Raw genomic sequence first — 26,222 nt, forward strand, 5'->3', positions numbered from 1 at the left:
TGGCCAAAGGCCTGCACAAGTTGGCTCTCTTGGGGCCTTTCAGCTTCTGCACATCCCTGTCTCCTCTCCAGCCCAGGCTGTCCTACGGTGTCCATGCCCTGCCCCTTTCCCTGCAGGCTGTCGGCATCCCCCGGCTGCCCCACCTCGCTGGCCCCTTCCTGCACTGACATCTCTCCCTCCTCCCTGGCTCTGCCTCCCCAGCTGCCCTTGGTGACATTATTTCTTTCTCATTCTATTTCTGACCACAAAAGTAAAAGCTCCACCATCTCTGAAACCACCACTGTGACACTGCAGGACTGGGGGTTTTAACTCAGTGGGTCTGTGAACCCTCTAATGTCTGAGGTAGGTGATTAAGAGATTGATATGGTGCAGTTCAGAGTGTATTCTTGAATGAAAGAAGTTTGCAGTGCACCCTGAAGGGGGAAGGAGCCACCTACAGAATGCAGGAGACCTTTTGGCCAGTAGAATGTTTCCATGCATGCTTAACTGAGCTGACTGACCAGTTCTGAGATGACTTGCTGTGGAAGAAAGTAGATGAAAGTAAAGCTGTAACTGAAAATAAAGTCCTTTGTCTTCAGTGTAAGCCTTCTGATTTAACTGCTGCCTGGGTTTGTCTCTGCCTCCTCTGACCGCCGTAAATCAACCTTACCCCGACACAGGACCTTGTGGAATCACGAGGTCACTGTGGAATCTCATGGATTTAAGGGACCTTTGTCACAGTGCAGGGCCTTGTGGAGCACAGGGGACCAGTGTGACACTGTGGGACCTCATGGAATTGTGACACTGCAGAGTCTCATTGATCCAAAGGGATCATTGTCACTCTGTGCAACCTCATGGAATCAAAGGGTCATTGTGACACTTCAGAGCCTGATGAAACAAAGGGGACATTGTGACACTGCAGAACCTCATGGAATCATGGGGTCACTGTGGAATCTCATGGATTTAGGGGGCCATTATAACAGTGCAGGGCCTTGTGGAGCATAAGGGACCAGTGTGACACTGTGGAACCTCATGGAATGAATGGCCCTGTGTGACACTGCAGAGTCTTACTGATCCAAAGGGATCATTGTTTGTCTGAAGAACCTCATGGAATCAAAGGGTCATCTGGACCCTGCAGGGACTCAGAGAACCAAAAGAACTTTGGGACTCCATGGAACCTCATGGGGTGATGGTGGAAATAGAAATCTCAGATAACGTTTACTGGAGAAGCTGCCTCATTGAGCGGTGAGGGGCAGAAAGGACCCCTTGCTTTCTAAACTCCTTCTCAGAGAGGAGCCTGGTGTGACTGAATCCAATCTTAGCCTCAGATTTACTCTGCAGTGTAAATTATAGAGGTGTTTTCCCCACAGGTTTTAGTGATGGCAAATCAGATATACTTATGTAAAATGAATTACTTATTATGGGAAATGAGTAGGAAAAAGAACAGACAAGTGAACAGATGAAATATCTTAATAATTTACTTAAATATGTACTATCCAGTGGAAAAGCTAAAAATCACCTAGTGTCAAAGCAATTATTTAAAACAGTTGTATTGAAACCAGCAAAAAGAAACTATCATTAAGCAGAGATTGATGTAACTCTCACACAACTAAAGAGGGCAGATCTCTCTTCTTCCCTTACCCCTGGGCAGTGACCATGAAGAGCCATCCCTGCTTCATGGGAGAAGCTCCACACACTTCAAGACAGTCTGTGAAAGGATCTGCCATATGGAAGTTGGACTGAGCTTTTAGAGCTATATAGTGAGGGATTGGTAGTCACAAATTTCCAGGCCAGTGAGCAGCTTATCTGTCAGATCCTGTTCCAAAAAGCAGGATGTGCATTTGCAGTTTGGTGAACCAGGCTGGTTTTAGCAGAATTCAACACCCAAACAGCCCCTTGGTGCCAGCAGTAACTCAGCCCAGAGAGCCTGCATTGTTTGCCTTCCCTGAGTGGATTCTGGGCCTGATCAGGGCAGAACATCCTGTCATGGTCCATAAGGCTCTACAGTGTCACAATGGCCCCTTGATGCCATGAGGTTCCAAAATGTCCTGAGGTTCATTTGATTCCAGGAGTCCCCACAAGTCAGAAAGGCCCCTTGGTTCCATGAGGTTCCACAGTGCCCCAGGGTCCCTTTGGCTCCACAAGGCTCTTCAGTGTCAAAATGGCCCCTTGATTGCAGGAGGTTCCAGTTTTCCAGGGTTCTTTCAGTTCCATTAATCTCTGCAGTATCACAAGGGACTTTTGATTCCATGGTGTTCAGCAGCGGCCCCAGGGTAGTTTGGGCTCCATAACCCTCTGCAGTGTCCCAAAGGCCCCTTCATTCCTGGAGGTTCCAAAATATCTCAGGGATCCTCTGGATCCCTGAGGCCCCATTTGTCACAATTGCCCTATGATTCCATGAGGGTCTGTCGTCTCATAATATCCCTTGAGTTCCAGAAAGTTCTGTGGTGTCACAATGGCCCTTTGGTTCCAGGAGGTTCCACACTGTCCTTGCTGGAACACACCTGGTTGGATGTTGCCCCACCTGCAGAGCTGCCTCCATCTCTGGGGTCCCAGCACAGCAAGGACATGGAGCTGTTGGAGCGAGTCCAGAGGATTCCACCAGGATGATCAGAGGGATGGAGCAGCTCTGCCATGAGGGAAGGCTGAGAGAATTGGGATTGTACAGCCTGGAGAAGGGAAGGCCTTGGAGTGACCTAATTGTGACCTTCCAGGACCTGAATGCAACCAAGAAGAAAGATGCAGAGAGAGTATTTACAAGGGCCTGGAGTGACAGGACAAGGGGAAATGGCTTCACACTGATAGAAAGAAGGGTTAGATGAGATATTGGTAAGAAATTCTTTATGGTTGAGGGTGGTGAGGCCCAGGCACAGGTTGTTCAGAGAAGTTCTGGCTGCTCCATCACTAGAGTTGTTCAAGGCCAAGCAGAATGTGGCTCTGAGCAACCTGGTCTAGTCAAAGGTGTTCCTGCCCCTAGGGTTGGAATGAGAAGCTCTTTAAGGTCACTTATGACCCAAAGCATTCTGTGATTCTGTGTCTGGTGGGTGATGTGGTGATCAGGGCTCTCTTGGCACATTTCATGGGCACAGAGACCATGAAATAATGGGGATTTCCATTGTGGGTGAAAGGAGGGGCACCAGCAGAGCTGACACCTTGGATTGACAGCTGACAGACTTTGGCCAGTTTGGGAAACTGATGGATGGAGTCCCTTGGGAGTCAGTCCTGAAGGAGAAAGGAGTGCAGGATGGATGCAGGTGTTTTAAGAAGGAAATCTCAAAGCTCCAGGAGCTGTGCCTCTGTGGCCTGAGACAATCCAGAGGGCAAAAAGTGTGGCCTGGTGAAACACAGACCATGGGTTGGATGTCAGGGAATAAAAGAGAGTGTATCGCCTCTGGAAAGAGGGACAGAAATCATGGGGGCACCAAAAGGATATGGTGAAGTTATGGAGGGTTAAAATGTGAAGGGCCAAAGACAAACTGGAACTGAATTTGGCCACTGCAGTTAAAGACAGCAAAAAATGTGTCTCTGAATCCATGGGCAGCAAAAGGAGGGCTCAGGAGAGTCTCCATCCTTTGCTGGATGCAGAGGCAGGACAGGGTCAGGGCAGGAGGAAATGGCTGAGAATGAATGTCTTCTTTGCCGTGGTGTTTAACACCAAAACTTAGTTGTCTTTTGGATACCCAAGTTCCCTGACAAGAAGTTGGTGATGAGAGTCTGAATGAAGCCCCTGCAATCCAGGAGGAAAATGTGAGTGACCTGCTCTGCCAATGAGACCCCCACAAGTCCCTGCCCACATGGGATGCACCTGAGGGCACTGTGGGAGCTGGAGAAAGAGCTGGCCAAGCCACTTTCACTCATTGCCCAGCACTCCTGGTGAACTGGAGAAGTCCCAGCTGACAAACTGTGATGCCAATTTACAGACAGGGCCAGAAGGATCTGGACAACTACAGACCTGTCAGCCCGAGCTTAGTACCGGGTTAATCCATGAAGCAGATCATCCTGAGTGCCATCACACGGCATGTGAAGGAACCCAAGGAATAAGGGTCAGTCACTGTGGGTTTGGGAAAGGCAGATCCTGCATGACCATACTGATCCCCTTCTATGACAAAATGACCCACTCAGGAGATGAGGGAAAGGCTGTGGATGTGTCTCTCTGGAATTCAGTCAAGCCTTTGGCACCACCTCCCACAGCATCTCCTGCAGAAAGTGGCTGCTCATGGCTGGGATGAGGGAACTGTTTGCTGGGTGAAAAACTGTCTGATGGCCCAGAGAGTGGTGGGAATGGAACTAAATCCAGGTGGGGCTGGTCACTAGTGGGGTTCCCCAGGGCTCAGTGTTGGGGCTGGTCCTGTTTAACATCATTATTGATGATCTGGACAAGGAGATGGAGTGCACCCTCAGTAAATTTGTGGACAACACCAAGGTGACTGTGATTGTGGATCTGCTGGAGGGCAGGAAGGCTCTGCATAGGGATGTGGACAGGCTGGATTGATAAGGCCAAGAGTTAGATCCTGACCTTGGGTCACAACAACCCCATGGAATACTCCAGGCTGTGGGCAGTGTGGCTTGAGAGCTGCTCAGCAGGAAGGGACTTGGGGCTGCTGCTGGAGAGTGGCTGGATATGAGTCAGTGTGCCCAGGGGGACAAGAAGGCCAAAGGCATCTGGCCAGTGTCAGGAATAATGTGGCCAGCAGGACCAGGACAGGGATTGTCCCTCTGTGCTGGACACTGCTGAGGCCACACTTTGAGTGCTGTGTCCAGTTCTGGGCCCCTCCCTGCAAAAAGGACATTGAGGGGCTGGAGTGTGTCCAGAGAAGTGAACGGAGCTGGAGAAGGGTCTGGAAAACGTTGTTTGAGGAACTGGTGTTCTTGAATCTGGAGAAGAGGAGGCTCAGGGAGGACCTTGTTGCTCTCTTCAAAGACCCAAAAGGAGGTCTTAGTGAGCAGGGGTCTCCCTCTCTTCTGCCAAGCCTATATGGAGGGAAAGAGAGGAAACAGACTTGATTTGCATAGGTCAAGGTTCAGATTAGATATTAAAAAATTTTTTTAGAATGAGAGTTTCTTTAGGCAATGAAATAAGTAGCCAAAGGAGTTGGTAGTATCTTGAAGTGCTCAGGTGGTGTTTGGATTTGGCACCTTGGAATATGATTTTGGGAGGATTGTAGTGGTGCATGGATGACAGCTGGACTAGAAGATCTTGAAAGTCTCTTCCAGCATTGATGATCCTGTGATTCTCTGACCTGTCATCCTTGTTTACACGTTTCTGCTCAAAAAAATCCTGGGGATGTTTTCTCAGTTGTGTCCCTCAGTGGGACCCATTAGCACTGCAAGAAAGTTCACAGTTTGAATCTCACTTTAACTTTCCTCAGGGTCTGATTTTCAGGGACTCAGCACCAAACCCCCCAGAGGGCCATTAAATGCCCTGGGCTGTTGCTGTGCTGCTGAGCTGGGCCGGGCTCCTGGCACACAGGGAGCTCCTGGCAAGCGGGCAGCGCTGCAGAGAGACAGCTCTGCCCAGGAGCAGCTCCTGTGCACAGCCCAGCAGGGCTCAGGGCACTGCCTGCACACACCGAGGGCAGAAAAGCAGGGCAGAGAGAGGTTACACACAGTCTGGGATGTGATGGAAGTTGAGAGGAAGATCCACAGAAGAGGAATCTTTCCAGGCTCTCACACGGTAAGTCTGCATGAAGGGCAATGTATGTGCAGTTTGTGGGAAGATCTCCCAACGCTGGCACATCCCACAGCCTGGGGGGTCTCTAATGTGGGATATCACAGTGTCTCTGGTGCTGAAGTTGAGGTTGTGCTGCAAAGCAGGGACTCTCTGCTGCACCATCCCAGGGACATCCCAGCAGGGTTCCCTTCTCCCAGGGATGGCTGTAGGGTTTGAATCCATGCTGTGCCACCCATGCTGTCCCAAACTGTCCTGCAGAGCAGGGTCCTGCACCCCAGGGTGCTGTGCCAGAACAGGAGCTCTGCCACCTGCCAGGGGCAGCTCTCAGCTGGTCTGGGGAGCTCCCTCAGTGCTGGGATAGAGGCTGTGGGTGGAAAGAGCAAACCCTGGCAGGGCAGTGCAGTGTAGTGCAGGGCAAGGCAGGGCAGGGCAGGGGAGGGAAGGGCAGGGCAGGTTTCTTCTGCTATCTAGTGAGAGTTTCATAGGTGAGGACTGCTTACAGAACCAGAACACTCCAGGATGTTTTCCAGGGGATACTCCTAGGGGGAGGTGAAAGCAGGGATTTCTATCAGGCTCTCAAGCCACATGCCTGGTGGCTTGAGTAGCAGAGGGAACTCTGAGGAGCTGAAGAGGGGCTGAGAACAACTACCTGGCACGGCTGGTGTCTGGGAGGTGGCACTGCTGGTGTCTGGGAGGTGGCACAGCTGGCTCAGGGTGATGCTGCCTTGAGTGTCCAGTGAACTCTGCTCTGGTCTCTCCCCACTGGATCCTCCCTGTATATTTCCTTGTTTCTTAACTTGCCCTTGTTACTGAGGTTGTTTCCTTGTTCTCTCAGTCAGGCTTACAGGGAAGGAGAGTTCGAGCTACAGAGTCAATCACTGATCCTGTGATCCCCCTCAAAATTTTCTCCCTGGGAATGAGACATTCCAATTTTCCTGTGACCAGTGGGGCTATAGGCAGGGAAGTCTGTGGGCCTGGAGAAAGAGCTGTTTTTCCCAGAATTAATCTCCTTCTTTAGGACCCTTTTTTCTCTTCTGAGGTGTCCTTCCAAGATGGGAGCTGCCCACAAGAATGCAAATAATCCTCATGGCACAATTGTTTTATCTGAAAGCCCCAGTGGGGAGGGGCAGAGATGCTGTGCCAATCCCAGGAAATGCTGTTGAGGTGGTGAGATGAGTCACGTGTGTCCTTGGGACCATGAGATGTTGAGACAGGCTGAGATATTTAGTGGCCTGTGATGGCTTTGTCTGCTTTTAACAGTGTCTGGCACATTCAGAACCCTCTCCCCTGACTTGTCACTCTTATTTCCTCCTTTGACAGTGCCTCTGCTTCCAGAGGCAGCAAATGCCCAACAGCAGCTCCATCAGCCAGTTCCTCCTCCTGCCATTGGCAGACACGTGGCAGCTGCAGCTCCTGCACTTGTGGCTCTTCCTGGGCATCTCCCTGGCTGCCCTCCTGGGCAACGGCCTCATCATCAGCGCCGTAGCCTGCGACCACCACCTGCACACCCCCATGCACTTCTTCCTGCTCAACCTGTCCCTCACAGACCTGGGCTGCATCTGCACCACTGTCCCCAAAGCCATGCACAACTCCCTCTGGGACACCACAACCATCTCCTACATGGGATGTGCTGCACAGGTCTTCTCCTTTATGCTCTTCATCACAACAGAATTTTCCCTGCTCACCATCATGTGCTACGACCGCTACGTTGCCATCTGCAAACCCCTGCACTACGGGACCCTCCTGGGCAGCAGAGCTTGTGCCCACATGGCAGCAGCTGCCTGGGCCAGTGGCTTTCTCTACTCTCTGCTGCACACAGCCAATACATTTTCCCTGTCCCTGTGCAAGGGCAATGCCCTGGGCCAGTTCTTCTGTGAAATCCCTCAGATCCTCAAGCTCTCCTGCTCACACTCCTACCTCAGGGAACTTGGGCTTCTTGTGGCTAGTTTTTTTTTATTTATGGGATGTTTCATTTTCATAGTTTTCTCCTATGTGCAGATCTTCAGGGCTGTGCTGAGGATCCCCTCTGAGCAGGGACGGCACAAAGCCTTTTCCACGTGTCTCCCTCACCTGGCCGTGGTCTCCCTGTTTCTCAGCACTGGCACATTTTCTTACCTGAAGCCTCCCTCCATGTCCTCCCCATCCCTGGATCTGGTGGTGGCAGTTCTGTACTCGGTGGTGCCTCCAGTAGTGAATCCCCTCATCTACAGCCTGAGGAACCAGGAGCTGAAGGATGCTGTGAGGAAAATGATGACTGGATGCTTTTTAGCAGGAAGAGGCTGCCTGCTTTGCTCTGTCAGTGACACCCAGTGCATTTCATGAGAGACCAAGTCTCTCCTCTTATACAGTTTTCCTTTTTTCTCCTAACTTTACTGTTATTAAAAAAAAATAGTAACTATTCATTTTATCCCAGTTTGTTAGTCCAGTCTTGTGACCAAGGCCAAGTACTGCCCCAGGCATGTCAACAGATGGGCCATTCCCCACCATGGATGCTCCTGCCCTGGGCTGGGGCTGCACAGGGAGCTGTGGGACCAGCTGTGGGGCAGTGGGGCACAAAGGGGCCATGGAACATTTGCCAGGGGGTGACAGCAAGGCCAGGAACAAACAAACAATTCCTGGGCATGGTCTCAGCTGTGCATGTGGGACTGTGGGGAAGGCAAAGCTCCCCTGGAGTTGGTGGCTGCAGGAAAAGTCAAGAGCCAAAAGAGCCCCAGTGGCTCTGCTGGAGACCAAGGCTGAAGGAGGGAAATGCAGGGCTGCTGTGGGATGGGGAGGGGGATTTAATTCCAGCAGACACTGCTGTGGGGCTGAGGGACTCCATGGCTTCTCTGCCTGAGTCTTCACTGGAAAGGTCTCTCAGGCCTCTGTGCTCAGGGAAAGCTTCAGGGAGGAGGAGAGCCCGTCTTGGCAGGAACCTCCTGCGATGGCAGAGGGACACATGGCAGTGTGTGCCCCTGCAGGGCACTGCCCTGGCCATGGCACAGGCTGGGAGCTGCCTGGCTGGGAGCAGCCCTGTAAGGCAGCTGTGGGTGGGCAGGAGCTGGGCAGGAGGCAGCCGTGTGCCCTGGCAGCAAGGGAGGCCAGGAGCACCCTGGGCTGTGGGACCAGCACAGCAAGGACGTGGCTTATCCTGGTTGCTGTGGCTGAGGAAAGCTGCACAAAGAGCTGTGGAGTTTAGAAACTGTATCCTCTTTAATTTTTGTGTTTTGGCCATGAAAAGGAACTTTCTGTGGGTCTAAATCTCAGCACTTTTTTGTCCTCCCAAAGAGCACAAACCTCATGAGTTGTGGTTCCCACTCCAGTGGCACTTAGATCTTGCTCCACACCCAGAGCATGAAGCTCCCTTGTCCCTCAAAGGTCTTGAAAATGGAGAGATGAAGGACACAGGACAGACTGTGGGGATGAGCTACAGGGCATGGCCAGGGATTTGGGGTGGTTGTTACCCCAGGGCAGGACCCAGCACTCGGCCTTGTTGAACCTCATCCAGTTGGCCTGGGCCCATCGATCCAGCCTGTCCAGACCCCTCTGCAGAGCCTTCCTGCCCTCCAGCAGATCAACAATCCCACCTAACCTGTTGTCATCTGAACAAATGCTGCAGAACATGTCCAATAAAATTCCTGTAACCCCAAAATATTTGGATTAGTGGAGATTTAGCTCTGTACAACTAAGTAATTCATTCACTTTCTCTCTTTTCCTCCCGCTCTGGATCAAGGGAACTTCTGACATCAGTGTGTGACTCACTTTGTGCAAACAGCAAAATGGACAGAATTGGGGTAGGGAGCTCTTGGAGGGACCTTTAGATCTGTACTTGACACATAACATGTTTCCCATTGGTCTAAAATTGCCTGCTGTGGAAAGTGGACGTCAGTAATGTGAACTTAAAATACAGCAGAGGAATTTCTTCTATTTTTGAGCTGTGCCTTCCTTTGGTTTTGTTTGCTGACAATACATGAACATCCCTGTGTGTCTCCTGCAGCTCTTTCTCCAAGTACAGCAGGTGGGAGTTGGTGCCCAGGAGCTGAAACCTGCAGGTCCAGCCTTTGGTGGAGGAAGCTCAGATTCCACAAGGCTGCTTTGAGTGCCAGGGATGTGATGAGGGAAATCTTGGGGTGGGGATTAGGGATAAAGTCTGATGGATTATCAGACAAAAAAAGGTCTTGATTTTCATATCTATTCACACTGAATTAGGAGATGCTCTGGGTCAATATCAATAGGGAATTGCTGATAATAATGTATAAACAACCAAAAATAAACAGGCCACAAAAAGACATATTTTTGCTCTGTGAGGTTTTTTTTTAAAGAATAAGATGTTCACTTTGAATGCATTTCTGAGATCTGTGTAATTGACCACAGATGATTTGAAAATGTAAAAGTAAATTATTCCCAGGGGTTTGATTTGTTAAAATGCCATCAGTGAAAAGAGACCATGAAGGGAAAGAGCAGACAAGGAGACCATCCCTGGTGCTTGGGAACAATATCAATTAGGGTTTGCTGCTCTCAGTGTATAAACAGGAAAAAGGAAATGGGACAAAAAGTTCTATTTCTTCATTTTTTTGTCACTGTAGTACACTCACTTTGAATACACTTCTGGTATCTGTCTAATGAAGCAAAGAAGAATTGAAGACTTAATATTAAATTATTCCCCAAGGCTTGTCTTGTTAGGATGTTTTGAATGTTAATGAGCACTCTGGCACTGAATTCCTGAAATGAAGATTTGAAAACTGAACAAACCTCTAAAAAAGCAAAATTCATCATCAAACCTTCAAGTTCCTGAGAGTGTCAGCAAGCTCCACTGAGGCCATCACTGAAAAGAGACCCCAGAGGGGAAGAACAGACAAGGAGACCATTCCTGAGGACTGGGGAAGCAGCAACTCAGAGTCATTGGTTACAGGTGGAAAAGGGACTGTGGAATGTGGCTGTGAAAGGGCCTGATGGACTTTGCCAAGCAGGACAGTCAAGCCCTGCCACCCATCTCTGGTTCCTCACAGGATGCTCCTGGAGCAGAGTGATGTGAGGTGTGGAATGGGGAGTGCAGGAGAGCAGTAGGACACCTCCACAGCTCTATGGAGTGGGTGAGGAGGTGACAAGCCCTGGGGCTGTAAGGAACTGGTGTCTTCTCATAGGCTGTCAAGAGCCAGGAAACTGCCCTGTTGCAGAAAAGCACAGTGAAGAGCCAAAGTGTGTGAGAGCAGGAGAGGGCACAGCAGTGTCCCTTCCACAGCCAGGCCTCCAGGGACACACCTGAAGGAGCAGCAGAGCAGGGTCTGGGCTTTGTCTTTGTTTCCTGGACACCCTGGACAAGGGGCCCCAGGGCAATTGTCACAGATCACCCCCTGCAAACACCATTCCCAGCCCTGGCCTCTCACCCACCACTGACAGGTTGTTTGTCCCTCCATGAGGACACCAAATGAGCAGCTCACAAGGCCATGCTGCAATTGTACAGAGGAGACTTCAGCATTCACAGTGTGTGTGTGGGGAGATGAACCCAAGAGAACACAAAGATCATCAGCTAATCCTGGAGGTGCTGGGAAGGGCTGTGGGACACACAGTGTCTCGAGGTCACTTCACTCTGGGCCCCACATCCCCTGGAAAACCCCCAGGATGCAGCACTGGGATGTGCTTCTGAGCACAGAGCTCCCCCTGTGCCCATCCCTCAGGCCGTGGGGCATCTCAGAGAGGGGCAGAGCAGGTGACATCCCACAGGGCTGAGGTGCCTCCAGTCCATGGCAGTGGCAGTGAGAGCCCAGGGAGAGACTGTGACTCCTGCAATGATCTCCCCATGGGTGTAAAAGGGAAAGACTCTCTGATCACCCCTGGGTGCATGAGAATCCCACAATCCCAGTTCAGAGGAGGATGCCTTGCTGGACCTCGACATTTCTGTCAGTGACTCCAGGAACAAACTCCACTGGCCCAGTGAGATTCATCTCCGTGGTCTTGGACAGTTCATTGCAAGTGCTCCTGAACTGCTGCATCACCCTTGCCTGGGATTCTGGGCTGTGCTCTCAAAAGGGCCAGAGCACTCTGAGAGGTTCTGGGTTCCTTGGAAAAGGCAGATGCCAAGCCCATCTTTAAGAAGAGCAAAATGAGAAAGGGAAGAATTACAGGCTGCCCATCAAGCCGCTCTATCACTGCCCTTCCCAGATGGACAGGGGAGAGAGAAAAAGATGGAAAATGACTGGTGGGCTGGGATAAGGCACTTTACTGAATGAAAAGCCAAAGTTTGCACACGAACAAATAGGAAAATAACCAGGTTTGTTCTCTACTTCCCATCATCAGTGATGTCTGGCCATGTCCCAGCAAACCAGGCTTCGGCACACGGGGCTGCTCAGCAGGGAAATATTGTAAACAATGAATGCCCCCCTTCCTCCTCCTTTCCTCATCTTTTATATCTGAGCTGACATCCCATGATCTGGAATATCCCTCTGGTCACTCTGGCACAGCTGGCCTGGCTGTGTCCCTTCCCAGGACCTTGCCCTCAGTTGGGGAAGGAACGTTGCAGTGCTGGGGCTGTGCCAGCCCTGCTCAGCGGTAGCCAAAACACTGGTGTGTTCTCAGCACCTTTCCAGCTCCCAACACAAAGCCCAGCACTGGGAGGGCTGCTGTGGGGAAATGAGCTCCAGCTCAGCCAGACCCAAAATATTTCCATAATGTTCCATAGTGTTCCAGAATTCCTTTAGTTCTGTGAGGCCCTGCAGTGTCCAGGTGGCATCCTGGTTCCCTGAGGTTCCACAGTGTGACAATGACCCCTTGATTCTATGAAGATAAAAACTGTCTCAAGACCCCTTTTGTTCCATGAGGCCCCACCTGTCACAATGAACCCTTTGGTTCCGTGAGCTCTGCAGTGTCCCAGGATCCCTTTGGTTCCTTCAGGCCCTGCAGTGTCCCAATGGCCCCTTGTTTCCATGAGTTTCCACAGTGTCCCAGGGACCCTTTTGTTCCATGGAGCCCTGAAAGGTCAAAATTGCCCCTGGGTTCCATAAGTTTCTGTAGTGTTGCAATTGCACGATGATTACATCAGATTGAGACTGTTTTAGGATTCGTTGAATCCATGAGGCCCTGGAGTGTCATAAGGCCCCTTGATTCCATGAATTTCTGCAGTGTCCCAGGGTTCCTTGGAGTCCATGAGGCCCTGTAGTGTCACAATGATCCCTGGATTCCATGAGGCTCCACAGGGTCACAGTGGGCTTCTGTTTCCTTGAGGTTCTGCAGAGTCACAATGGATCTTTGATTCCATGAGGTTCCCAAGTGTCAGAATGGCCCCTTGGTTCCAAGGCTTTCCACAGTGTCCCAGGGTTCCTTTGGTTCCTGAGAGAAGATTGCTGGGGGTGAAATTAGGAGTATCAGGTTATCCTCACAGAAGTTGCAATGGTACACAAATTACAGGTAAAGGCCCATCAGGAGTGTTTGCACAGTCAGTGTTTCAACACCCTCAGCATTACCTGAACTTGGTTTTACCTCACAAAAATCTTTGCTCTCTGTTGGCCAAGCCCCCCTCCCTTCCCCGAAATATCCCATCCCTTTTGTCCCAGTTCCTTCTGACCTCCCCAAATCCTTCAGCTGGATGGGCTCAGCTTTGTGACACCCTTCATGACCCCTGAGCATCTGCCTGCCCAGCTTGGCCAGTCAGTTCTGGGAACACACCTGACAGCCCAGCCCCCAAGGGGACAGGATGTTCTGCTGTGCTGGAGAGGACCCTCCTCAGCCTGGCCAGCAGTGCTGCAGGGGGGGATTCCCTGCCCCTCCCCAGCTGGTCCTTCCTGCCCAGCAGCTCCTGTTCCAGATGGGCTGACAGACACTCTGGGGGACTTTTCACACTTGGGTCCTTGAGTTGCCCTAAGGCATCTCTGGGGCAGTGGCCAACTCTGTGACTGCTCTGGGAAGTCATGGCCTGAAGCCAGGAGTGTGGGTTTTAGGAGGTAGTTGAAACCTCTGCAGACAAGAAATCCTGGTAACTGTTGAAGACTTCCTTGCCTATCATTATGATGTGCTGTTTATTTTTCATTTCAAGGGTTTTTTCATAGTTTTCTTTCTACTGAAAACACCACACACTTGTTCTATTAATCTGATTCACTCTCTGTTTATGTGAAAATGTTTGTGCAGCTTTTTATCAGAGTACATTTCCTACCAGTGTTTTGAATGCAGAAACATTGCTCAGAGGAGCTACTGAACTTCTTTGGGATGGTTTCATATCCCTAATTTTGCCTCTTCTGTTCTTCCTCTCCCAATTTGCCTTCCATGATCTCTCCAAGCTGTGTGTGCCTGGGAATGTTTTCACAGTCCTGAGCTCTGGGCCATGTCCAAGGGGACAAATGCACCTTCTGGAGAACACTGTCACTCCTGCTCACAGAGCCTCTCTGACTGCACAGAGGAGATTCCCCCAGGCTGTTTCCTGGTGTGGAAAGAAAGGGACATAAAGGCAGAGCAGAGGGATGGAGGAGACATGGACATTTGCAATGGGCATGCTCAAGGCTGGTGAGATAAATGTCCCTGGGACAGGGAGGTTGTTCCTGCAGTCACACCCAGAAATGTCAGGGCTCTGACAGGTGCCCACACCTGAGCTGGGCTCATGCCCTGCTCACACCCCCACGGCTGTTCAGAGACACGAGTCCTTCCCTTGCACACACACAGACAGTTCCTGGCAGCAGGTGCAGTGTCTCCCTGGGCTCCTGCTGCCACTGCCCGGGGCTGGAGGCACCTCAGCCCTGCAGAGCCCTCACCCTGCACACTCACACACTTCAGCTCAACATTTGGCTTTCCCTCTTCCTGGCCCTTCCCAGTCCATCCTCTTCCTGGTCTCCCGATCTTCCTGTGCCTGCCCCAGCCCAGCAGAGCAGCACAGTCACGTCTGGCCCTCCAGCGAGAAATGGAGGAAATGGAGGTCAGGAACAGTGACCTTGTCTGTGAAATGCTCAGGAGATCTTCAGGTCGGGCATCTCCTACAGCCCCAGGGACAGGGCAGACTCTTTCCATGGCTCCTCTGCACACACAGCCTGTCCTGCTCTTCTCCTGGCACATCCCATCTCCCCACAGAGCCTTTCCCCAGGGAAACACGTCTGTGCTGGCCTGACCAGCCATTCCTGCAGCCCCTTCCCGTTCTCCCCACAGCCCCCGAGCTGGGGATGCTGCTCTGCAGGGCATGGGGGCTGTGGTGCCTGGGGTCATGTGGGGAATCTGCTGGGCTGTGCTGGTCAGGCTGGGAGGCAGAGCCAGCTGATGGTGGTCCCTGCCACTGAGCCCCTGCCACACAAGCTCTTGTGTGGCCATGGAGGGTCCTCAGAGGGGCCCTGCCTTGTTCCAGTGCTGGGAGATGGGTCTGGGGGCTGCACTGCATCCAGACCATGAATGCTTATGGAAAGTAAAATGAATCACAGGACTCCTTTCCCTCAACCTGCTGTATTCCCTGGGGTTGCAGGGCTCTTTTTTTTCAGTTCACACTCAGATGTAGAATATTATGTCTGGGTGACACCGAGCTGGACAGGCCTCTTCTCATTGGGCTCTATTCACTCTCAGCTCCTGCTCACACTGTTGCTGCAGGTCTCGTGTTCTCCTGGCAGCTCAAAAGTGTCTTAAGCAAATCACTTTCCTGCCATCAGCCCTGTCACAAGCTGTTGGGCCCCAGGAAGGTTAATCTCATCTGCATGGTCTCTGGCCACCAACAAGGAAAACCTGAAGCAGAACTAAGTCCTTTGAAAGTCACACTGGGACCCTGATCTCATCACACTGAGCCATGGGCAGACAAAGCAGCACAAGTTGCCTCATGAATGTCTCTTCCTTAGGCATGTTCTTAAGATCAACTTCGGAGGAAGCCCAAAGCCTTCCTGCCCTGCCCTCAGGAGAACCCCTTTCCTGATGGAGCTGCTGTTGTGCAGCCCAGCTGTGTCCCAGCAGTGCCCATGGCCTGTCCCTGGCTGTGAGCCCAGGATGGACACACAGCAGGATGTGTGGTTTACAGCTGTCCCCCTCCCAGTAAATTTGGGTGTCCCAACCCCCCTTTTCAATTGTCCCCCCAATCCCCAGCCGTCCTCCCCCATTCCTGGTTTTGGGGGTTTCCACTCCCTTTGCAGCCCCACACCCAGTTTTTGCCCCCTTTTCCCCCCAGTTTCCACTGCCCCACCCCCCCTTTCCCCACCCCCTTTACCAAGAGCTCCTCACCCTCAACCAGGGGGGCTTCCAGCACCACCAGTGCCACCAGTATGGCCCCAGCTCCTCCCAGTCCCAGCATCAGGCTTTAAAATCAATATATATTGGTGATAAGTAAAGTGTTATCCTTAAATCACACTTGGCCAGCATTTATCAAAGTTGTCTTAAGGTATTTTTGTGGGAAGAACTTGTGAAAAGTACCAGAACTTCAAGTTTTGATAAATAAACTCTGATCTGCCTCAGTGAACAAAGCTTGGAAGAGAGAGATGCGTGGTTGAGGTTGGACATCTGGAATGCAGAACATACAGACCACAGGGACATGATAAAAGAAGAGGCTACGAAAGACACAGTATTTATTTTGAAAAGTCCCTACCCAAGAAAAAAGATACTGAAAACACTAAAAAATAATATAGAAAGCAAGAAATCGATAACCAACAGAGGAGAGACTACTAATTAATGAAAGGGAATTATGCAATTTAGAACGAATGAACATTTGATTTATTTGTTTGCTGAAAAATGTATAAATAGGTGAAAAAGTCTTCTCTCGGTGTCTCTGTGGAAGCTGCAATTTTGTCAGTCAAACCCAGAATAAGGAACGTCTGACTCTTCGACACTGAAAAGATGGTGTTGAGGGTTTATTGCCCTAATGGTTTCCAAGGATTTCAGTAACATTATAAAGGCAGAGTATGGGAGAGGTGGTGCTGGACATGGGGTCAGCTGTCAGCAAGATAAATGTTTATTTAGTATTTCTATCTGCACAGGAACACGTGTGGTGGAACCAGACCCCAGTGCCTCCACTTTTCAGGGGATGGAATGCTGATGGTTCATGGCTCCAACATTATCCAGTTGCAAAAGCAGAGGGTGCTTTGCTGCCCATGGGCAAAAGAACCACCCAGGGGCAGAGCGAGGCACACCCACCCCTGGAGGGGACAGGCTGGGCTTGGAGCCAGGGAAGGGAAGGGTTATTTTTATGCTTTTATGTCACTACAGACAGGAAACAAAACTGCTCCAAACCTACTTTACATGCAAACAAAACTGTTCTAAACCCTACATCTACATAAATATTGATAAAGTAAATGTAATCTACCCCAAGGGTTGGGTTAACAAGAACCTGGGTCGGCCTCACCTTCAGGGGGGTCTGGACAGGTGCTCTGCAAGGGGGAAGCTTCTGACATCTGCTCACAGAACCCATCCCTGGAGCCCCCCCACTACAAAATCTGGCCACACAAATGCAGTGCACTGCCCAGCATGGATCACCTGGAACGTGGGTCACCAGGTCTCTGCTAAACAGGCCTCTTCAAGAATGTTGGTCATCAACTCTTTACCCAACTTGTGTCGCCAAGTCTGTGACCAACATGGGTCACTGTGGATCATCCAAGGTGGGTCGTCCAATGGATGATGGAGTTGGAGCAGTGGATGAAGATGTTCCTGCAGTTGGGGCACCTGTAGGTCTTCCTTTACCGGTGGGTCCGTTGGTGTTGAGTCAAGTTACTTCTAAAGTTGAAGCTCTTCCCACACTCCCCACACTCATAAGGCCTCTCCCCGGTGTGGATACGCCGGTGGATGGTGAGGGTGAAGTTTCGGTTGAAGCTCTTCCCGCAGTCAGTGCAGCGGAAGGGCCTCTCCTCTGTGTGTGTGCGCTGATGCCTGAGGAGAGTTGAGCTCCTCTGATAACTCTTCCCACACTCCTCACACTTGTAGGGTCGCTCCTCTGTGTGTGTCTGCTGATGTTTGAGGAGATCTGATCTGCTCAGAAACATCTTCCCACACTCCCTACACTTGTATGGTCTCTCCCCGGTGTGGTTGCGCCGGTGCTTGATGAGGGTGTCCTTGCGGCTGAAGCTCCTCCCGCAGTCCGTGCAGCGGAAGGGCCTCTCCCCGGTGTGCGTGCGCTGATGTGTGAGGAGATGCGAGCTGGTCTGAAACAGCATCCCACACTCGGAACACTCGTAGGGACGTTCCCCGGTGTGGATCATCTGATGGCGGATCAGGCTGTAGCTCTGGCTGAAGCTCTTCCCACATTCCAAGCACTTGTAGCGCTTCTCCTTTGTGTGAAGCTGCTGCTGCATCACCGGGTCAGAGCTCTGGCTCAAGCTCTGACTGCCTTCCCAGGAGATGGAGGGTTTCTCCTCTTTGGAGCACCCTGTCCTGAGTTTGGAGCTCCTCCTCCTATGGGATCTCCATGGATTTTCCTCCCCACTCACTTCCTGTGCTGTGGAGCCACTCAAATCGACCTCTGCCAGCAGGTTATGCCGGGGGGATTTGTCCTCCGTGCTCTCCGTGCTCAGCTCGGGGCCTGGGGCAGGAAGGAACAAGGACACTCAAGGCATTTGCCTCTGGCCCACAGGGAAGGCCAAGGACATCCCCCCAAACCCGGCCCCGGCAGGACGGCATCGGCAGCGGGGTTGTCCTGCAGCCGGGGCCATGCTGGGCTGGAAGATGCAGCACAAGAGAGGGGCAAAGGGGCACTGACTTCCTCCTCACCTGCCTGGGGGTCCCGGGGCATCTTCCTCTTCCTCCCAGCCTCCTCCTCCATCCTGACAAGCTTTGGGAAGGAGAAATCCTGGTTTGGGGAAAAACAAGGTGTGAGTGCCTTGGGTTGGGGGTTCCTCCTCCCAAAGACCATCTCTAGAACTTAACAAGCTTCTTGTGTCCATAAAAATCTCCAAAATTCCAAGATTCAGCCAAGAAAATACTGAAAGGAACTCCTCCTCTCTGGCCTCTCCATTTTGGGGTTCTGGGGGTCCCTCCTGTCCTGGCTGCTGGGGGTCTCCTGTCTGTTCAGTGTCCTCCCTCTCCAGGCTGCCGGGGCTCCAGAAACCCCTGCCCGGCCATTCTCAGGTTTCCTGTCCCCACACCTCTTAATTCTGACTCCAGGAACACCCTGACCCCCCTTTCCCACCCATCCCACACTCCCTTTTCCTTTAACCTGCCATCCCCTGGACCCACCAACTACCTCTCCCCACCCCAGTCCTGCCTGTCCTTCACCTTGGCACCCTCCTGATTGCCCACTCCCAGGCACTGGGATCCCCCTGCACCCCCTTATCCTGCACCAATATTCCCCTGCATACCCTTGCCTGGCCATTCCACCTCTTCCAGGTCCCACACCTCCTGTTTTGTTTTGTTTTTTTTCACTCTGGGTCCCCTGGAACCCCCACTCCTGAATTTCCCAGACCACAGACTCCCCCTTTTTGGAATACTGGGGGTCCACTTGAATCAGTTTCTCTGGATACTCTGGATCTCTCTACCCCATGATTCCCCTTTCCCCGACCCCTGGACCCCCCTTTCCTGGGCACAGAGTCCCCTGGACCCTCCATTTCCCTTCTCCAAGCTGCTATATCCCCCCTTCCTTGGACCTGTGGCCCCCTGAAAACCCCCTTCCCCAGCTCTGTGTCCCCCCTACACAACAAAAGATTCAGCCCCAAAAAAGCCTCCCAGAAGTTCCTGCTCTCTGATCTCTCCACTTTGGGCTTTGGGGGGTCTCCCCTAATGGGCTTGCTGGGGGTCCTACAGGTATTGGGGGTCCCCCCTCTCCAGGCTCCCTGTTTTACTGTCCCAGGGGGGTCTCTGAGCACCCCGAGCAGAGACTCAGGGCAGAAGCCGCCCCTGGGACCCTCGGCATTCCTTGGAGGGGTTTGGAGGGCCCTGGAGTTGTTTTGGGAGGTCTGGGAGGGAGCTTTGGGGGGATCCTGGGATAGTTGGGGTAGGTCTGGAAGCGGTTTGGGGGACCTGGTGTGGTTTGGAGGGACTGGGAGAAAGACTAGGGGTGGTTCTGAAGAGGTTTAGGGATGGTCTGGGTGGGGGTCTGGGAGGAGGTTGAGAGAATTTGGGCAGGTCTGGGTGCCCTAGAAGGGGGTTTGGTGAGTCCTGCGATGGTTTCGGGGGTCTGGGAGCTGAATTTAGGTGAGTATGGGGGCATTTTAGGGGTCCTGGGCAGTTTAGACGGTCTGGGAGAGGTTTGGGGGGTCTGGGAGGGGTTTAGGAGATCTCTGGGATGTTTGGGGCGGCCCGGGGTGTTTCAGGGGCTCCGGAGAGTTCAGGAGGGGATTTGGGGCATCCTGGGGCTCCAGAGCAGTTTGCGGGGTCCCAGGTGGTGGGTTAGGGGGGTCTCAGGGGTATTTTCCGGGGGGATTTGGGGCGTTCTGAGGCGCATCCCGGGGTGGGGGGAGGGGCTTACCCGGCTCCTTCACCGTCACGGCCAACACGGCCCCGGGGGGGGTGCCGGGGGGTCTGTGGGGGGTGGGTGGGTCGTGAGGGACCCCCAAAACCCGCCCCGAGTCCCCGAATGCCCCCGAAATACTCCCAAATTTTCAGAAATTAGCCGAAACTCGCCGCCATTGCTCAACTTTCCAGCAGTGCCGTCCAGTCCCGCCCTCCGTCTGCGCCGCCTCTGATTGGGCGCTGCTTCTGCCCGTCACCGCCTGCAGCCAATCAGCGCTCAGGAATGCAGCGGGCGGTGATGGGATATGGAGTCCGCGCCATTTTGAGCCTGTCCCGTACTACATTTCCCGTCATGCGCCGCGGCCCGTTCTGGCCAATCACAGGCGGGACTACAACTCCCGCCACCCCCCGCGCCCAATCGGGTCGGTCCCACCCCCATTGCAGCCCCCAAGTGCCCCCCGGACCCCAAACTGCCCCAGAAGGGCCCCAGGACCCCCAAGTGCTCCCGCAATACCCACCAGGACTCCCAAATCACTCTCTGGACCCCCACGTGACCCCCAAGTTCATCCAGAACTTACAAGTGACCCCTAAAATCCTCTTTGGACCCCCAGATTCCGTTGCCGGACACTCGAGTGACCCCCCAGGTGTCCTCTCGTAAACCCAAGTGCCCCATAAATGCCCCCACAGACCCCCGTGGGATTCCCTTTGTGTCCCAAGTGCCCCCCAGACGGCAATTCCACCCCAATCCCTCCAAAGCCCCCCAGCCCCCCCTTTCCCGTGGGGCTTTTTCCCAGGATTTGGCTCTCCAAGGGGGCACTTGAGAGGCCGGGGGGGATCTGGGGCCACTTTGGGGGCTGGTGAGCTGGGGAAGGGATCTGGGGTGGGGTTAAGAGATTTGAGGTGTGATTATAGGAATTTTGGGTGGAATTCAGTGTTTTTAGTGCAGAATTAAGGGGGTTTAAGGTGACATTAGGAGAGATTGGGTGGAATGAAAGGAACTTGAGATGGAATTCAATATTCCTTGTGTGAAATTAAGGGGATTAGAGTGGAATCTTAATGATTTTGGATGGAATACCAGGGATTCTAAGAGGGATTAAGGAATTTTGGGGTGCAACTAAGACATTTGGGGTAGAATTAGGGATACTTTGGGAAGAAATAAGAAAATTTTAGATAGAATAAATGGGATTTTAATTGGAAATATGAAGATTTGGGGAATTTTAGGTGGAATTAATAGAATTTTCAGTAAAATAAATGCAATTATGAAGATTTTAAATGAAATTAAATGAATTGTGAGAAATATTATTAGGGATTTTCAGTAAAACTAAGGGGATTTGGTTTAAAATTGGTGATTTGGGTAGAAATGAGAAGAATTTTATGTAGAATTAAGAAAATTTTGAATCAAATTCAGGGGATTTGAGGAAAAATCAGCAGGATTTTGATGGGTTTATAGGGATTAGAGGTGGAATTAAGGCAACTTTGAGGAGAATCAGTGTAAAATAAGGTGAAAATCAGGGAATGTTTTGGTGGAATTAAAAGAAATTTGGGATAGAATTAAGGGAACTTTGAGTGGAATCTTTAGGGGTTTGGAGTAAAACTGGGGTGATTTGGGATGAAATTCTGGGCATTTCAGGAGACGTTCAGGGACTCTTGAGTGGAATTCAGGGATTTCAGGAGGAATTAGAAGGCTTGATGGCAGCTTAAGAGATGATGGGATGGAGCAGGTGACATTTTTAGGGGTGTAAAGTCAATAAATCCCCTCTTCCCAATGAATTCCCAATGCTGGTCTGCGTCCTGATGGATGTTCCTCCCTCTGCACTCACCCAAGTGCCCACAGGGAACCAGGAGGGTGTGGAGACCCACGAGCCAGGTGTGCTCCCAGTGTGGGTCACTGGGAATGTGGCTCACCAGGTTGTTCCCAATGTTCCAGGTTCATGAGGATTCCCAGAACAAAATACAAGACACTAAAACACAGCTGAGGTAGCAAAGCAGATATATTGGTGAGCAAAGCCGATGGATCCTGTTCCTTGGCACACACACAGCACATCCCCAGCCCTGCAATCTCCCCAGCCAATGGATCCTGTTCCTTGGCACAAAAACAGCACATCCCCAGCCCTGCAATCTCCCCTGGCCAATGGATCCTGTTCCTTGGCACACAAACAGCACATCCCCAGCCCTGCAATCTCCCCAGGCCAATGGATCCTGTTCCTTGGCACACACACAGCACATTCCCAGCCCTGCAATCTCCCCAGGCCAATGGATCCTGTTCCTTGGCACACACACAGCACATCCCCAGCCCTGCAATCTCCCCAGGCCAATGGATCCTGTTCCTTGGCACACAAACAGCACATCCCCAGCCCTGCAATCTCCCCAGGCCAATGGATCCTGTTCCTTGGCACACACACAGCACATCCCCACCCCTGCAATCTCCCCAGCCCTGCAATCTCCCCAGCCCGCGGGGCAGGAGCAGCAGGTGCAGCGGCACTGGCACCAGGGCAGGCAGGCAGTGCCCCTTCAGGCCATGCCCTGCACCAAACCAGGCCCAGCGGGGCCTCCTCACCCTCAGCCCAGCCCACCCCTCCTGTCCCCTCTCTCTGCAGGGCAGCTTTGCCAGCTGCAGCACCAGCCCCTGCGTGCCCATCGCACCAGCCCAGGCTGCAGCAGCTCAAGGGCTGACTCTGGGACAAAAATGGCTCTGCCCTTTATTGTCCCTGGGGCACAGGCCAAGCTCTCAGCACTTCCAGCTCACACTGATGGCTCTTTCTCCAGGCCTGAGTTCTCCAGAGGGAAGCTTTGCACTGTTTTCTCACACCACATGGACGAGCACAACCACAGACCAAACATGACAGGCCCAGAGACAACTCTGGTCCCTGACACAAAACCTCCTCAGAATACAAACCTTCCTCTGCTTCTGGGGATTTGGAGGATAAGGCTTAGCCCCAGTTTGTTCTGTTTCCATGCACTACAGTTTGTCACATGATTATGGAGCACAAACACAGGCTGGGTGGAGAATGGATTGAGAGCAGCCCTGAAGAGAAGGACTTGGGGGTGGTGATTGATGAGAAGCTCAGGCAGCCCTGCTTGGCTGGGCAGGGAAGCCACTGGCAAGAGCCCAGTGGTCCCTGAGCATCCCAGCACGGGCAGTGGCTCCTCTGGGCCAGCGAGGGGCTGGGAGAGGGGTCTGGGGCAGTGTCAGAGCCCAGAGGGACCCCCCAGCAGAGATCAGATGGTGTAAATCCAGTGTGCTGGTTGGGCCTGCTGGCAGCTGCCTGTCTCTCACTGAGAACTTGCTGGGCTCTCCCTCATTCAATCTCCTTTCAGAATGGGATTTAGGGAACAGATCTGAAGCCTCCCTGCAGGGTCCCCTTTACTCCTGCAGCCCCTGACGCTGCAGGTGTGACAATGATGGGCTGAGCAGCATTTTCGGGCTCCCATGGAACCACAGGAACATCCATCTAAAACAGGCAGTGCACAAAGGCATTTCTGGAACAGATCTGATTTTTGTTAATAAAACTTTATGCTGTATAAATTTAGTTTTTAATTTTTTCCCCATGGCTACTGGTTGCCACCTGAATTTTATCAGTAAAATTGCAATTGCCTCTTTTGATCACAGCCACCCACAGTGTATTTGTGACAGTGAACTCAGTGTTTCTGTCTCAGGTGTAGTGATCAGCAGACATTGGAATGCCCACAAGCCCCTGAGCACTAAGTCAAGGACAATTAGGGCCATACCGGCCTCATACCCAGCACTCAAACACAGCCCTGTTGCTGGTGCTCTTGAAATAGAATAAAATTCCAGAGGCCACCCCAGAAATTGCCCCTGTAGTGTCAAATAAAATTAAAATATCCACCCTCCCCTCCTAGATGCACCTCTGACCAACAGTTCCTGCCCACTCCTGTGCTGGTTGCTCCTGAGTGACCTTGTTGGCAGGTCCCAGTCAGATCTTTTCAAGGGTTCCATGTTGAAAAGTCTGAGAATGACCTGATCAGCTGGAACAATGGAACACTTGTCATAAAATGTTCCTGTTCTCCCATGGGATCACACTGAGATGTTTTCAGGATGTGCATCAACAGCAACGGCAGAACTGTTCCCCTCCCACTCTCTTGGCACTGTCAGCATTCTGTCCTTTGGGCTGCACATTTCATCTCCCTCAGCTTTCACCTCTTCTCACCTGTCCTGCCTGAGCTGCCCATGGCTGAAGTTCCCTTCCCAGCAGCCTGTCTGCACAGCAGCACTTGCCAGTGCTCTCTGCATTTCCCTTCCCCTCACTCTTGGGTTGCTCACACACCTCTCAAAGACCAACTTGGGACTTTGAGCTTCAGGGAGTTAAAAGCTTTCCTGTCCCTCAGTAATTGGTCTAATTCTGTCTTCAGACAGCTTTGTATTTGTGTTTGTTTCATTTCTTTTCTGTCTAATACATTTCATGAATGGTTATGCTCTGGGGAAGGTGAAGCCCAATGGTGACATCTTAGACCTGGCACAGAGTTGAGGAGTGTGTTTGTTTTGAATGGTGAAACTTATGAGTTTCAGATTGCTGCAAAAATAGAGGAAAAATCCCTCTTGCCTGTGTTCAGCCAGTTCTCAGAGCAAAGCTGGCAGAGGTCCCAGTTGACTGATGAGAGACATGATGGGGCTGGGGAGGTGTGGAGCAAGGTTGTCCCCACTGTCAGACCTCAAGGGATTGCTCTCCAATTAGTCCAAACCTTTTCAGGAGGGAACCTTGGTCAACACCAATCAGAGAATGCTGCAATCACCTCTTCTCTAAAAAGAAAAGTAATTATCCATATCATTTAAAATAGAAATGCACGTTTATTAGAAGCTCTTTGAAATCTTTCTTCAAAACTGTATTAGGGAAATTACTTAATTAACTCTCCTTGATTAGAGGGCAAACTCAGAAAGAACCATGATCTGTTAGGCCTTGCTTTATCTTAACAAGCCCCATGGTGCATTTGGTACTGAGAGGAGATTGCACAAACCTTTCCACAAGTCAAAGTCAGAAGAAAATCACAAAGTATCTCAAAGCACTAATGGGTCCCACTAAGGGCCATTCCCAATACAGGCTCCTCACGGACTGGTAGGAGGAGATAATTGGAAGCCTTGATTGAACAAACCTCTCATAGACTCAGTTTCGAAAGGAAAGGGAAAGTATCTTAATAAATGTTGAGTTCCTTGAAGCATTAACAAGCCTCACTGTGGGCTGTTACTGACAAAGCCTCTCAAGGGACTAATTAAAGCAGATCATTGCAGGCCGTGATTTCACAAACCTCTCACAGACTGGGTGTCAAAAAGAAATGCTTCAATAATCTTTGAGTACCTTGAAGCATTAACAAGCCCCACTGAGTGTTGATACTGACTAAGAATCTCAAGGGTCTCGTTAGAGCTGATAATTGGAGGCCTTAATTGAACAAACCTCTCAGAGACTCCAAACCAAAAGGAAAACTCAAAGTACTTTGAAAAACCTGCAGTCTCTTGGAGTTTTAAGGAGCCCCCAAGGGCCACTCCTGAAGAATCCTCCCCAGGGACTCGTCCCAGCAGACCCTTGGAGGCCACGACTGCAGGGAGGCAAAGGCTCTGGGCAGCAGCTCAGGTGCTGAGCAAAGCCTGGCTTGGCTGGAGGCAGCAGAAAGGCCCAGCCCTGACCCCCAGTCCGCGGAAGGCACATCCTGTCCCTCACACCTTGCTCAGGGCTCTGCTGGGGGCACTGGCATGGGGGGTGATGCTGAGGGCAGGACAAGGGGTGACAGTGCCCAGCCTTCCTGGGGCTGTGCCAGGAGACCACGAGGCCCCAGAGCCTCAGGACAGCAGGTCTGCTCACAGCCCTTGGTGGCACAGACGATGCTGTGCCTGAGGGGACAAAGACTTGGGATCTCTTACACTTCTGACCCAGTCACTTGATGTCCCTCTGTGAAGGAACAAACCACCTCTCAGAGATGGGTGACAAACCAGTGCTGGGAATGGTCTTTGAGAGGGGCTGGTCTGTGATGGGTGTCCTGGAGCACCTTGAGCAGAGTGTCCAGAAAACAAGGCCAGTCTGGGCCACTCTCCATGGAAGGCTTTTCCCACTTGTCCCCTCCTAAACTCACCTCAGTCTCTAACACACACAGCTCCTGGCATCCCCTGCCACTGCAGAGATCCAGAGGGTTCTGCACTCCTGTGCCCTGATGCCATCAGTGTGCACTGGGCACCAGTGTCAACTAAAGCTTTACACCTCTGTGGATCTGCTGTGCCAGGCCATCGAATCCACACAGTGCAGTGTGCCTGGTCATCCCTTTC

General features: G+C 51.8%; 1 protein-coding gene across 1 annotated transcript in view; it reads right to left on the reverse strand.

Annotated features, from left to right (window-relative positions):
- Window positions 1-26,222, reverse strand: part of LOC139673810 (zinc finger protein 850-like) — a 1,066,517-nt gene that overhangs the window by 229,912 nt on the left and 810,383 nt on the right. The window contains exons 9-10 of the mRNA XM_071559628.1: window positions 17,252-17,835; window positions 15,637-15,640 (exon numbers count right to left, since the gene is read on the reverse strand). Of these exons, the coding sequence (XP_071415729.1) occupies window positions 15,637-15,640; window positions 17,252-17,835 (588 nt within the window). The remainder of the gene's footprint in view (window positions 1-15,636; window positions 15,641-17,251; window positions 17,836-26,222) is intronic.

Source organism: Pithys albifrons, chromosome 7 (genome assembly GCF_047495875.1).
Source record: "Pithys albifrons albifrons isolate INPA30051 chromosome 7, PitAlb_v1, whole genome shotgun sequence".
NCBI lineage: Eukaryota > Metazoa > Chordata > Aves > Passeriformes > Thamnophilidae > Pithys > Pithys albifrons.